The sequence below is a fragment of the Miscanthus floridulus genome, chromosome 9 (genome assembly GCF_019320115.1).
Source record: "Miscanthus floridulus cultivar M001 chromosome 9, ASM1932011v1, whole genome shotgun sequence".
NCBI lineage: Eukaryota > Viridiplantae > Streptophyta > Magnoliopsida > Poales > Poaceae > Miscanthus > Miscanthus floridulus.
Window position 1 is genome coordinate 27,194,352 of NC_089588.1, and position 15,618 is coordinate 27,209,969.

General features: G+C 45.1%; 1 protein-coding gene and 1 pseudogene across 1 annotated transcript; one reads left to right on the top strand and one right to left on the bottom strand.

Moving 5' to 3' along the window:
• Positions 1–4,953: 4,953 nt before the first annotated feature.
• Positions 4,954–8,610, top strand: LOC136483571 (putative receptor-like protein kinase At3g47110). Its single transcript, XM_066480686.1, has 2 exons — positions 4,954–7,973; positions 8,084–8,610. The coding sequence occupies exons 1-2, from the start codon at positions 5,171–5,173 to the stop codon at positions 8,449–8,451; spliced, it is 3,171 nt and encodes a 1,056-aa protein (XP_066336783.1). The 5' UTR covers positions 4,954–5,170; the 3' UTR covers positions 8,452–8,610.
• Positions 8,611–8,747: 137 nt separating this feature from the next.
• Positions 8,748–13,963, bottom strand: LOC136483572 (coatomer subunit beta-1-like; annotated as a pseudogene).
• Positions 13,964–15,618: the final 1,655 nt, after the last annotated feature.

Consider the following 15,618-nt stretch of genomic DNA (forward strand, 5'->3'; position numbering starts at 1 on the left):
TCAATAAAGTCTTGGGAGCGGCGATCGGCATTGTACATCCAATGGCGTGACATAATCTGTATTACACGATAAATTATGAAAACCTTGAACATAATTAAGTATTTTATTACACAACATAAATGACACACACACGGTTGATTAATTAACTAAGCCTGGCTACAACGTAAGCAATCCCAACTATCACTAAACAAACTAAAACTACAATGCACTTCAGTAACATAATTATTTTGTGATCGTACGCAACTAAAACAGACAAAGCATTCTTCTGTTGAATATCAATAAGCTTCTCCTGCTGGCTCACTGACTCATCAGCAGCAGCCGCTACCTCAAGCGCACCCAAATTCTGCACGTATGTAGCATAATCTTCCTCCTAGTACCAACCATCGCATCCATTGCCCTCCCACTGAAATTAAAGCCAAAAAATATTTAGTCAAAAATATTCAAGAAAAGCAGGTCAATTAGCCATAAATAAAAAATGTGTAAGAAACTCACATCGCAATCCGGGCACTTGTAGAAAACACGACCCTTGTTGGGTCCCTGTCTCTTGACTCGGTACTCCATCACAATCTTCTGCTTACACTTGCCGCAGATAATGAGAGGGAGTTCTGGCCTCAGTCGTTTCGCAACCGAACGAGAGGCCGAGGATCCGGTACCAGTTGTCATCTACTTTCTATACTTATTTTTGCAAACTAGTGTAAATTTCATATTTTCTAAAATGATATATTTAACCTAAACTAGTACGGATTTCACATGTTTCAATAAATAACCATTCGTACTAGTTGACCTTGCTTACGTGATCATCTCGGCCAGCATTTCTCCACCGGACGGCACCGTACTTGGCCAAGGAAGAGCTCCGATTCTACGAGAAAGGGAACACGGTCTTTCACGACCGTTGTCGCTCTCCCTCGTAGAATCAAAGTTCTTCCATGATGTCCGTTACCGCTCGGCAGAGAACATGTTGGCCGAGCTGAACACGGTCCGCAAGTTCAACTAGTACGGATTTTCTATAATTTTCTAACTATTTACTAAGTTTTTCATTTCATGGAAAATTTAATTCTAAAAAAAGGCATGATTTCTAAGTAGTTCATTTCATGGAAAAAATAATTCTAAGTGACCTGCTCGATATCGGCGAGCTCGCGAACGTTTAGGTTGCCGAGGATAGTAACATTTGTAGATGACATTTGTAGGTCTGAAGTTATCAAAATATCCATCAAATTATAGCTCAAAAACATGTTTCAATAAATAACCATCCGTACTAGTTGACCTTGCTTACGTGATCAAATCGGCGAGTATTTCTCCACCGGACGGCACCATACTTGGCCAAGGAAGAGCTCCGATTCTACGAGAAAGGGAACACGGTCTTCCACGACCGTTGCCGCTCCCCCTCGTAGAATCAAAGCTCCTCCTTGACGTCCGTTACCGCTCGGTAGAGAACATGCTCGCCGACCTGAACACGGTCCGCAAGTTCAACTAGTACGGATTTTCTACAATTTTCTAACCATTTTCTAAGTTTTTCATTTCATGGAAAATTTAATTCTAAAAAATAAAAGGCATGATTTCTAAGTATTTCATTTCATGGAAAAAATAATTGAAAGTGACCTGCTCGATATCGGCGAGCTCGTGGGCGTTTAGGTTTCCGAGGATAGTAACATTTGTAGATGACATTTGTAGGTCTGAAGTTATCAAATATCCATCAAATTATAGCTCAAAAACATGTTTCAATAAATAACCATCCGTACTAGTTGACCTTGCTTACGTGATCATCTCGCAAGCATTTCTCCACCAGACGGCACCGTACTTGGCCAAGGAAGAGCTCCGATTCTACGAGAAAGGGAACACGGTCTTCCACGACCGTTGCCACTCTCCCTCGTAGAATCAAAGCTCCTCCTTGACGTCCGTTACCGCTCGGTAGAAAACATGCTCGCCGAGATGAACACGGTCCGCAAGTTCAACTAGTACGGATTTTCTACAATTTTCTAACAATTTTCTAAGTTTTTCATTTCATGGAAAAATTAATTCTAAGATCACGTAAGCCACCGGGGACGAGGATGGCGCGTGCTCCAGCGAGGACGAGCGAGGCATGATTTTGATGAACTAATTTAACTTTTGTTTATCCAAACATATATGCAAATCATCATGTGATTTTGAGCTAAAAATGACATATAAAATCATAATAAAGTCCAACATATAAAGTTACACATGCATCTACATCGCAAAATGAGATAAGCTACTCACAAAACATAAGAGGATTAAGTTTCTTACCTCCAAAATCGAAGAGCAACACCAATGGAGGGGGAGAGAGCAAGAACAACAGCAAGCTGAAGAACAGAGGCAGTGAGTTTGAATGGAATGTCTCAGGCTCGGGGAGGAAGAAATGAGCTGAATTATAGGCCGGGATAATTAGTCCCGGTTAGGGGTCCAAACCGGGACTAAAGATTAATCTTTATTCCCGGGGCATCACCCAAACCGGGACTAAAAGCTTTAGTCCCCAACCGGGACTAAAGGTAAACCTTTAGTCCCGGTTGGTAATACCAGCCGGGACTAAAGATCCCTGCCCCGCGGACGACCGTTGGGCAGGGACCTTTAGTCCCGGTTGGTATTACCAACCGGGACTAAAGGGTCCTTTAGTCCCGGGGGTAAAAAATGCCGAGGCTAATGCCAAATTGGGACATCGTTCTAAAGTCTGTTCTCTAGTAGTGTGTGCCTTTGTCCCTACACGAACCAAATCACGTTCTGCCTGCGGCCCTGTCTGTGCTTGCCTGCGCAACCATCCGCGCTGCCTGCGGCCCCATCCAAGCTTGCCTACGTCGCCTCCTTGTGCTCGCTCATGCTGCCATCCAGGCTAGCTTGCGCCGCCTCCTCGAGCTAGCCCGGGCGCGGCCCTGTTCGAGCTCGCCAGGGCCACCTCCTCGTGCCTGCCCAAGCCACCATCCGTGCTAGCCTGCGCCGCCTCCTCGAGCTCGCCTGCACCGCTAACTGCGCCCGCCCGCAGACCCGTCCGAACTCGCATGCCACCTCAAGCTCGCCCGCACCGCTACCTCGTGCTCAGCCTACGCACGTTGCCCGGGCTTGGCCTACGCTGCCGCCAACGCTCGCCTACTACTCCATTCGCCCATGCGTTTGCCGAAGTGGGTTCCATCTGTCCGCTCGAATCAAAGGAACAGAAGAAACCCGCATATTCACTTTGTGGAATAAACCCAACCCTCTAGTCCTCAATCTCAAACCAAAGACTCCCAAAAATGGGTTCAACCAACCAAACCCACTCCAACCCCTGAACCAACCACATGCTAACAAATTATAGTAACAAGTTTTTTTTACGAAGGGAAGGGGGTTTGTATTAAAGATTCGACACAGTACATCCCCTAATTACGCATGAAACTGCAATAAAAAATACATAAGATTCTATCTAGATTCTTCCATCGTCTTTTTTCCAGTGGCTTTCCTTGATACAACCGATGCTTTAGATGAACAAAGCCTTGTTGAATGCCGGCACCAAAGTGCAATCCTTATGTCCAAATCCAACGATCAACCCCAAAACATTGGATATGCCGTAAGATCCAATGTTTCGGGAACCAGTACAAAATGCATCTGAATCGAAAAAATATCATCAGTTGCATCGTCGGATACAACATGGGATGCATATTCATTACCTCGAATCCTTAACTTCCTCTCCGCGTCCATCAACGATGAGATCGATGACTCGAGTAATTGTCCTCGTTGGGAGTGCCCAGGAGCACCCCTCCTATTGCAGATAATGGCCACAAATTGGCCGCCTACTGATGAAATCGACACCTGCAACAATGATCTATTTGCCGGTAGATTTATTTGGGCTAAAACCTAATTATAGTAACAAGTTAAGGGTGCACCAGCACCGAGATGACTTCCATAAGAGCATCTCCAGCAATGCTACCCAAAACAGACCCCTACTTGTCTGTTTGGGTAGCCACCTATTTTAACACTACTCATTTTTTTGTTGTTTGCTCCAGCAACACCTAAAACAGGCCTCCCAAACCCATCCTAGCAGAGAATGCATGTTCTTCTTCCCATAGACGGACGGAGCCGAGGCCAGGGTGAGAGGCGATGGGGCGTCAGCGGCGGGGAGGCATGGCCGCCGTGCCGGGGTGGGCTCGCCGCGCTATCCAGGGTGAGACGCGGTGCGTGGGGGCGCGAGGCATCAGCGGTAGGGAGGCAAGGCCGCCACCTGCCCCAGGGCAAGCTCGCCGCGGCGGCTACGGTGAGAGGCGGCGGCGGCGAGGCGGGGATGGGAGGGGTCGCCGCCGCACTGGAGTAGGCTAGCCACGCGCGGAGCAGGATGCGCCGGGAAGGGAAGGTAGTGGACCGGAGAAGAGAACTCGCAGGCTCGCGTGGGGAAGAAAGAGCGAAGGAAATTTTGGGTAGTTGAGTAGGGTCCAAGAGGAATGGGTGGTGGGAGAGGGAAAATAGGAGGCCAACAAATCTAAGAGGTCTAGTAGGGGGTTTGCTGGAGTAGGATTTTTTTACCTCCACTACCCAAATTGAGGATAGGTAGTCATTTGGGTAGTGTTGTCGAAGATGCTCTAACTGTCTCAAGTTTAATTATGTGAAATCTAATTTGCCATCCTTTTGAACGTATCTATACATGTACTCAAGGGTTCAGATTTACCGAAGATATCAAGCCTAGCCACGAAGAAGCATAGTGCAATCCAACACCCACAGTTTAACTATTGACATACAAAAAACATCTTATAGACTGGACTGAAGAGAGTATTAGCAAACATAGGCTGGCCCTATAATTTATTGCGGGTGGTAGCAAACATCTCACTTTGGTTAAAAACAATAATGAGCTAGCTACTTTATTGAATTTAATTTGCCTTGGACCAACTTTAAATCCAATAAATTTCTACTCCGTCCAAAAACAAATACACCATCCATCTCAAAATAAGTGTTTATCTCGTACCTCGATAAATCAATCTTATATTTGAGCAAATATACATAAAACGTATTAATGTTTATGATACCAAGCAGATATCATTAGGTTAATTGTATTATATATTTTCATAGTAAATATATTTAGAGATACAAATATTAATATTATTTTTTTAAATTTAGTTAAACATAAGACTTATTGACTCCTCAAAGTGCAAGAATATCTGATGGCGACCTACCATACCAATCCATTACAAGTTACAACATGCACTATAGCACCCTCACTCGTGCCAGTAATGTCCACATAGGACGCTGCGTTAGCCACCTCGGCGCCAAGGCGGGTTCAGATTTACTGAAGATATCAAGCCTAGCCATGAAGAAGCATAGTGCAATCCCACACCCACTGTTTCTCCAGCTGGTCGTGGCATGCTGTGTACGTGTTGCCATCTGTTCCTCGGACGGAAACAGCACAGATAGGCTGTGGCTATTGGAGTTCAAGAAGGCCATCGCCAGTGATCCACAGCAAGCATTGGTGTCCTGGAATGACACCACCCATTTCTGCAGCTGGAAAGGTGTCCAGTGTAGTGCCAAGCACCCAAATCGTGTCACTTCTCTTCGTCTTCAGAATCAAGGCTTAGCTGGGCCGATCTCCCCTTCGCTAGGAAACTTAACATTCCTGAGAATCCTGATCCTATCGGCTAATTCATTCACTGGAGAGATTCCCCCATCCATTGGTCATCTGCATCGCCTCCAAGTGCTCATATTGAGTAATAATACGCTACAAGGTACGATACCCAGTCTTGCAAACTGTTCCAGACTCAAAGATTTGGTGCTGTCCCATAATCAACTAGCTGGACAGATACCTGCAGATTTGCCTCATGGCCTTCAACTGCTGATGCTTCGGTTTAATAGTCTTGCTGGAGCTATTCCTGGTTCTCTTGCCAACATCACAGCACTGTATGAGATTAGCTTTGCAGGCAACAGAATTGAGGGGAGCATCCCAAGTGAGTTTGCAAAGTTGCCAGGGCTGCAATATCTGTTCATGGGTGAAAACAAGTTTTCAGGCAGTTTTCCACAACCCATCCTGAATCTTTCTAGCCTAATTATGTTGGCTGCTGCTGAGAATGATCTAAGCGGAGGTTTACCGCCAAATATTGGCAACTCTCTCCCCAACCTTGAAGTGCTTGACCTAGGCAGCAACTTTTTTCTTGGTCTTATCCCACCTTCTCTCACAAATGTCTCCAAGCTGTTAGTTTGCGGTATATCGAGCAATAACCTCACTGGGGTGGTGCCTAGCTCCATCGGCAAACTTTCTAAATTAACTCAGTTAAATCTCGAGAAGAACAAACTACAAGCAAGTAACAAGCAAGACTGGGAGTTCATGAATAGTTTAGCAAATTGCACTGAGCTACAAGTGTTGTCAATATCGTCTAATCAGCTACAAGGCAATGTACCAAATTCAGTAGGCAACCTTTCTGGTCAACTCCTGTTTCTATACTTGGCATATAATCAACTGTCAGGGGAGTTTCCGTCTGGTATAGCAAACCTTCACAAACTGATTAGTCTAGCACTGAACGCGAATAAATTTATAGGTGTAGTTCCAGATTGGATTGGAAATCTTACAAATCTACAGGCAGTATCACTAAGTGATAATTTCTTTACCGGGGCCATTCCATCATCCTTTTCAAACATGTCTCAGTTAGAACAACTCTATATAGACTCAAACCAGTTCGATGGAAACATACCTCCGATCCTAGGAAACCTCCAAACACTTGGATCACTGAACATTTCCAACAACAATCTTCAAGGCAACATACCAAAGGAGCTCTTCAGAATTCCAACATTAAGGGAGATTACCTTATCTTTCAACAACCTACAGGGACCACTTCATGCCGACATCGGCAATGCCAAACAACTCACATATTTGGATATTTCATCAAATAACCTATCTGGAAACATTCCTAGCACTCTTGGTAATTGTGAAAGTTTAGAAGATATCGAGATGGGACATAATGCTTTCAGCGGATGTATCCCCACTTCACTAGGCAATATAACAAGCCTACAGATTCTCAACATGTCTCACAATAACTTGACTGGTCCAATACCAGTGTCTCTCGGCAGCCTACAACTTCTTCAGCAACTTGATCTATCATTCAATAATCTTGACGGAGAGGTGCCACCAGAAGGAATCTTCAAGAATGCAACTGCTATACGGATTGAAGGAAATCAGGAGCTTTGTGGTGGACCACTGGAGCTACACCTGGTTGCATGTCGTTCCATGCCTTTGGATTCATCTAAGCACAGGATATCAGTTATACAGAAAGTAGTGATCCCAGTGGCCATAGTGGTGCTACTTTCTGTAGTCATTTCTGTTGTGTTCTTCATCCGGAGGCAAAAACAGAAGACAGAATCCATTTCTTTACCCTCTATCGGGAGAGAATTCCAGAAAATTTCGTACAGTGATATTGTCAGAGCAACAGGGGGTTTTGCAGCATCCAATCTAATTGGTCAGGGAAGATACGGTTCTGTTTATAAAGGACAGTTGTTTCGTGACGCAAATGTGGTTGCCATCAAGGTCTTCAGTCTGGAGACGAGAGGAGCACAAAAGAGCTTTATTGCAGAATGTACTTCTTTGAGAAATGTCCGGCACCGCAATCTGGTGCCTATCTTAACTGCATGCTCAACCATCGATTCTACTGGAAATGATTTCAAGGCCCTAGTATATGAGTTCATGCCACGAGGAGATCTGCATCACTTACTGTACTCAGCTCAAGACGGTGGGGATGAGAACTCTCAAGTTTTGAACAATGTTTCACTGGCTCAGAGGTTAAGCATCATTGCAGATGTATCAGACGCTTTGGCGTATCTACACCATGAGCACCAAGGAACCATTGTGCACTGTGATCTGAAACCGAGCAACATTCTTCTGGATGGTGACATGGTAGCTCATGTTGGAGACTTTGGTCTAGCAAGGTTCAAATTTGATTCCGTGACATCAGCTTCTACCAGTGACACAAATTCGACCTCTTCAGTTGCCATCAAGGGAACCATTGGATACGTTGCTCCAGGTACTGTCTGTTTTCACCTTGTATTTCCTCACTATAGGTAACCTGACACTGGTTCATTCCATAATGCCTATATTTGTTTTGGCTAAAATCTTCCTGCATGTGATGTGTAGAATGCGCAGGGGGTGGTCAGGTTTCAACTTCCTCGGATGTCTACAGCTTCGGAGTCATTCTCCTAGAGATATTCATCCGGAGGCGGCCAACAGACGATATGTTCAAGGATGGGATAAGCATTGTAAAGTTCACAGAGAACAACTTCCCTGATAACGTGTTGCAAATTGTTGACCCACAGCTGCTGCAAGAGCTGGACCTCAGCATGGAGACGCCAATGGCCATCAGGGACAGTGAAGCACAGATCCTGCAGTCTGTTATCAACATTGGACTCTGCTGCACCAAGACTTCCCCCAACGGGCGCATCAGCATGCAGGAAGTGGCTGCCAAGCTGCACGGGATCAGGAATGCATGTCTTAGCGGAAACTGAAGGACGATCTCAGAAGCATAGGTTCTGACCGAACAACTCAATAAATGAATTTTCATTTGTCAATTCTCATGTACAATGTCTAGTTCTGTTGGTCTTTAAAAATGGACATGTTTGATGTATGATTCACAAAATTTAAGGCATTATTTCTACTATACTTGAGCAAAGACAGGGTCAGACTCACAGTAAGTAACAGTATCCTGATATACTGTCAGTCGTCAACTGATACAGGTAAAGCAAGGAACACATCTGAGTGTATACCTTGCCACAGAATGTAGTGCTTGGACGAGATAAACGAATCTATGATAATTTTATTATTTGCATTATGACATTTGAATTTGGAAGACATTGAGTTCAGTACAAGGATTCATAAAGTCAGTATCCGATAGTATAAGTATACCAAAATTCTTCATTCTGTAAGCTAGAACAACAAGGCTACACAATCCTGTACACAGGATGAAAATCTCTACAACCACCTGCCAAACGACTCCAGCGCATCCAAAACAATTGGCTATCCTGAAAATTGGTGAACAACTAACAAATTTTGAGTTCCAGTGAGGCCATTATGGCAACAGGGGTGACATGTGCCAGCCACAGAGATCAACGACTCATGGCTGAGCTAGCTGTTGCCTCCCTTCTGTTTTAGGGTGATCTTATCTCCTAAGCTGAGCGCAATTCCTTGGGTCTTGCTTCTTATCCTGATGTAGCCACTCAACTTGCCATCAGCTTGCTTCTCAACACTAAGATTCACCAGAGCATCCTCGCCAAACACACTCTTGGCATAGAGATTTGCAGCAAGGAACCCACATTCTCCATCGAGCACAGATCTGATGTAAGTAGAAAATGAGCAATGCGTTAGCAAACAAAGCATTCAAATGCACAGCGCAAAGTTTATCATCTTTCTAGCCTAATAGAACTTCAAATATCCCACATACCAGCACTCATTCAACAATTAGCGATGGGCAGTGTAACAATTTCCCAGTTTTCCAACCAATTTAATAACTAAACAGCTTTTCTAAGTGAACAAATGGGAGGGTTCTCGGTTTTGCTACACCAAATTAAGAAACCATGTACTTCCACTACAAGGAGTAAATCATATGTAGAATGATCAATATTAAGGGGTATTTGGATCTCTGTCCATGCATGGTTGGCTTGGTAAAGGACTATGGTACATTTCTTCTACTTTATGCAATTTTTGCTCAGCTCTTGTAACAAAGATAGGTAATCTGATCTTAATCATATAATCAAGCAAACATGACTGGCCTTGCAACCTAGGAAACTGAGTAAAAACCATATTGACCTAAATAGATCACTCCTGCTGTAGAACAGACATGTGAACAAATAAACATTACACTAGTTTATTTTGAATACAGAGACAGTAACAAGGCCATAAATTTCCACACATGCCTCATGCCTCCTGCCTATACTATTGAGAGAAATTTATGCCTGTATTTCAATGTTTTGTACTTTACATGTGTCTGAATGACTAATGACACTACAGATATCTCTTGCATTAATATAAAAAGGCAGGCACAATTCCAGTATGCAGATAAATGAGTATGGTCTGGATTTGTCGGAACTTACGGTGGTGTTAGACACTTCATATTCGTGGACTTAATAATATGATTCAAGAATTCCTTCTCATCCTGAATCACAGTATTCACCGCCACCTGATAAACAATGAAACAATTGTCTAATTAATCAATAAGACAAAGGAGTCATAAAAACGCAGGACTACACGTGTGCATTGTTTGATGTCAACCATGTTTAAACAATCAAATGCCATAATATTAGGGCCAAACCAATATAACAGAAGTAAACAGAGTAAAGCTACCACTGAAATTGGTCAGCTTGAAGCCTTGAACATCGATGATATTTCTGAAGAGGGAAGATGATTGGGAAGTTCCTTGTCCTAAAATTTCTTTAGTCCCTCACCCAAACACCCAGAAGTTGTTACCATGTAGATGCTTGTCATTAATCAAGAATCAAGAACTTCTAAAAAGAACAAAAAAGTTATGTAGGATATTTACTCATTTGTGGAAACCTATATATGGCACAATTTCAGCATAGGTTACAACTATATGATAGAAGCATAAACTACAGAAACCGCCTTAAAAAACAAACAAAAAATCAGAATAGAGGTCTATTACCTTATTTTCCCACTCAAATTCTGCCCACATGTTCCGGAATGCAACATCAGTACATGTAGCAGGTGAGATGTAATCCATGATATCAATGTGAATGTCATTTAGGACCACCACAGATCGTTCCATCACATTTGAAGTTTCATAAACTATGTTACCAAATATGACTCCAGTCTCTGTTGATGAGACCTTGATATTGGCTCGAATTTGCTTGCTTGACTCAGGAGCCAATGTATAGTTTTGAGGGCGGTCAACAAGTTTCAGGTCGCCCATTGTTGCTAACTCCAAGCATAAGTTCTGGAGTGTTTCTTTTGTTCGGTTTATGACTGTAACATCAAGTACAATATCATAATGATGAACAGTTACAAATGCTTCGGCATACACAGGATCACTGAATCCTGTCAATTGAAGAATACGATTTAGCTTGTTGGTATCATCTGCATCCTTAGTAAATTGACCGGTTGCAGCCTTCAAATCATCTTGAACTGCATCTTCCAGCTCAAGCTGGCTCATTCCCTGTGAGAAAAATGCCAAATTTAGCAGTGTATGAAAGAAACACAAAGAAAAAGGGCATGCCCAATGCTGAAAGCTCCCATGCAAGATTGGATGTAAGGAAGCGAACTAGTATGGAAGAAACAAAAAACAGAAAATTATCATGCTTTCAAAAAGATGGTCAATTAAACATTGATGAAGTTCAATTCTTTATGTCATCACAAGTTGGTTCATTTTCTATGATAAAAATGCAGTTTTGAACAACAGACACAAAACAATATAACTATGATTTAGAAAAATATAGCTTTGCTATCCTTAAGAAAATGTTACCAATAATTAGCCTCGAATTAAGACTGACACTTTTCTTTATGAATTAATAAAAAAACTTTTACACACTATGGACCATTGCAAGGAAAAAATGTTGATTGACTTCAGTTTCTCTATAGACTCTCTTCAAATATGAACATCTTGTTATTCCTTGACCCAATAAAGACAATTTTTTTAGCTTTACTACCTTCATACAACAGAAATATGTTTCAACATTAGGCTAGAGAACATATGAACCAGAAAAACAGAGCAAACACAATACTTCTATAATCATGACTCTCCATGATATCACTAAGTGAGACTGTCAATTTAAGAACTAATAATGGAATAGGAGAAAAATATGAACTAGCAATGAGTACTCATAGAGAACAAATATTGTTTCAGAGAAAAAAAATAAGAGAAAAGTAGATCAGCCTCACCTTCCTGCTCTTTAGGTGATAGAAATCAATAAGATCATCTGGTTGGGCATAACTTATCTGTGCCTTGGCCTTCATCTCCTCAGTCTCCCTAAATTGCTTCTCAGCAAGCACGTTGACAAAGCTCTGGCCACATCATCACCAGTGTTGCAAAGCAGCCTCACACAGAGAACAATCCGATCATACGAATCATTGTCAATAGGGTGCGGGAGGTAAGATGACTGTCCCAACTGCAAGATGGACACCATGATCAACAAGGCTTCAGTACTAGCCTTGTTTACTTCAACCTTTGCTGGCTGAATCTCCGCCAGCCTCAACACAAGCTTGGTCAGGTTACAGGCAACGACAGCAGCCAAGAAGAAATCACCAGACAGAATGAGAGATCTGAGATTCTGGCTGGAAGCCAACGACCCAAGAGCTGAAGCAGGAGCAGAAATAGCAGTCTCAGTTGCAGCACTCTGTGTGGCATAAGTTCCATCTGCAAGAACAGCAGGCCTCCTCGAAGACACGGTGACAGAGTTCACCACTGGCTGGGATGGCTTAGAGGAATCAGTTGTCTCACCTTCCTCAGAGACAGTGTAGAATGGAAGATCCCCAAGGCATTGCTTGATGGTGGAAGTGGCACTCTCAACCTCAGACAGAGACAGGGAATACTCTCCAAGGATCCAGAGAGCACAGGAGCAGACACGGGATGCCCGGATCTGATAGAATATGTCGATCAGCCTCTGGATCATGGACACACGGAGCTTGGGATTAGTCTCTATAATCTCACGCACAAATAGAACGACGTCAAGTGCTGCAGCAACATTAGGATCCCCAAGGAAGTCCATGAGAAGGTGTACAACCAATGCAGCCACCTCCGGGTACTTCTTGGCACAGTTATGGATGGCCTGCACTAGCATCTGGCGGTATTCACCACCCTTCTCCACCTCAGCGGCCTGTGTCTTAACCACCTCCTTCTTGAGGTAGAGCACCACCTCCTCAACATTTCTCGGGGTGAGTAGATCCAGGACCAAATCCAGCACCTTCCTCCTGACATCCACATTGGGGCTAGCCAGCGCGCGCAGCACATCCATGACCATATCCACCATCACCTCCCTGTGAGAGGAGCGCAGCTCGTGCAGGCAGTCCAGGATGATGAGCTTCACATTATTGTCGCTCTGCGAGGATAGCAGCTGGCAGTATGTATTGGCGGCGGCGCGCACAGCCGTGGGCGCCGAAGAGAGGGACACGAGCGCCCCCGCGCACTCGTACACGACAGCCGCGCTGGACGCCGAGAGGAGGGAGATGATGACCGTGATGTACCTGCCCTTGTCGGCACGGCCCTTGGAGCGGCAGACCTTGCGGATGAGGTCAACGGCGGCCATCTGCAGCAGATCGGGCCACTCCGCGACGCGGTCGGCGTTGCTGAAGAGGTAGGCGACGGCGCGGTCCTGCCCGGCCGCCAGGAGCATGAGGAAGGCGTTCCTGCGCGCGGCGGGGTCCTGCTCGGAGGCGAGCGCGCGCTCGACGAGATCCGGCGCGTCGGGGATGAGCTGGTCCCCGTGCTGGAGGCTGTAGATGGCGGAGACCGCAGAGAGCGCGTGGCGGCGAACGAAGTGGTGGCGGTGCTCGAGGTTGGCGAGGACGGAGGGGACGAGCGGCTCCAGCAGCTGGGGCTCGGTGAGGCGGCAGAGGAACCGCAGCGTGACGCCGCGGATGTACTCGTTGGGGCTCTGCAGGCTGTTGCGGAGGTTCTGGCAGATGAGGATCATCTCCGCGAGGGCCTTCCCCGTGGCGGCGTCGCGCTTGTCGACGGTCTCGAGGTAGAGGAGGAGCAGCTTCTGGACGGCGTGGTCGTCGCAGGACTGCACGTAGCGGACGACGGTGATGAAGAGGTGCGGGAGGGACTCGCCGTTGAGGAGGAGCGAGATGGCGCGGCGCATGGCGTTGGCCTTGGTGGGCCCGTCGCCGGACTCGAGCTCTGCCTTGATCTCGTTCGCCATTGACGGCGAGCCCTTGTCGAAGTGCACTAGGAATGTGCACGGCTTCTCCATGGCCGCCAGATCTGCGAGGCCCGCGGATCTGGCCTGACCTCCTCGAGGGAGGGAAGGGAAGGGGAGGGGGATCGGATCTGCGGCGGAGGAGGAAGACGAATGCGTAAGATTTATCGGGGGGAGTTGAACGGGTTGCTTCGTCTAGTCATATGGGCTCAGAAAGGGCCCAGTACAGAAAATGGGCCACAATTAACAATTTTTGAACCTCTACGAGAACGTGGCATCCTCTCATAAAAAAAAAAAAAAAACAGAGAGAGAACGTGACAATTTCGGTTGAAATGAAACTGTTTCGTAAAATGAAGTGGTGGACATTAGTTGCCTAATCCTTAATCCTGGTTTCCATGCGAAGATATGATTCCAAAAACAATGCCATATTTTCTTTTAAAAGGAGCATCTAAAACATCCCGAAAAAATCCTCACAACTGTTCTATAAATTTCTTCAGAAATTAAATATGCATAAAAGCTATTTATTTGTCATGGAATTTTCTTTTGACAAAAAATGGCCAAATTTGTAATCATCCTTGCTAAGAAAAATAAATGTTTAGACAAAGAAACACGATGCCCCACCTTGAGGGAGAAAAGATGATCGTATACAATCTTGAGACATTGGAGGAGTATCTAAGCATGTAGTTGTAGGGGTTCATCCAACCGTCCCGATTCCATAATTTTGGATGCATATTTTCTTTCCAATGAAAAAAAACATAATTCCTCTAGTCGTTCTCAATGAGCAATCAGAATTTGTTTATTTAACCGCTAAAGGCACTCTCAACACTACAACAATAATAGTTTTTATGTGCATTAATTGCACTGCTAGGCAAGAGATTTAACCAAGAGAGAAGGAGAACAAAGAAGAAACGATTTCTCCACTAGAGGAAAAGAACGTTTGGTTTGTTCGCCTAACATTGTATTGTTTACCAAACGAGGTCCCTAAGCGATCTTGTGAATTTGGTTGCCTTGTTTGTGTGTCTTAGAGCCCGTGATGGCAAGCTTTGGCTTGCTAGTGTAGGAGAGCAAAAACAACCTGCTTGGCTGGGCAAGCTTCTTCGTGCTTGTGCCAGCAGAGCTAGGTGAGGCCAGGCACCACCGCACGACCGAGAACCAGTGGCGAGGGAAGGGGGCTGAGGGGGGCTTGGACCTGTTTGGTAGAGGTCTGCTTCACCAGTGAAGCATGTTCGGCTGCAGTAGTTTGCAGCTGCATGTACAATGTTTCATAGAGAGAAAAAAAGCCTAGTTGCAGTCTGCAGCAGCTGCTTTTAGCTTAATCGAACGGCTCGAAAAGGATAAAATGTCTATAATTCTTTTTTTCTTTTCTTCTTTTTTCCCTTCACTCTTTTTTCTTATCCTTATCCTCTAGGCTCCAAAAGCGACCCCAAGGTGCCTTCGGGCTTCGGCCTCCTCGCGTCATGTCCACCTTCGAAATCCCAAATCTCCGATCTGAATCCCCGACGGGCAGTGGCTCGATAGCTTGGCATCTCCGTGGCCCATAGGCGGTTTCTTCGCGGTGCCTCCAAGCCCAATGGATAGCGGTTGCACACCTGATCTGCTCCTCCGACGCTCGGTGGCCCAGCATCTCGCCCATAGGGGCATTTCGGAGGAGACCCCTACGCACAGTCGAGGATCCGGTCGAAGCTCCTTTTTTTATATATGCTCCTCAGTCTCATTCAGCTCTCTAAGAGCGCAAACTGCGGGAGGAGCGGAGCTGAGCAACGAGCTTCGATGTTGTTTGGTTGGTTAGGACCCAAAACTGCTCTTGGA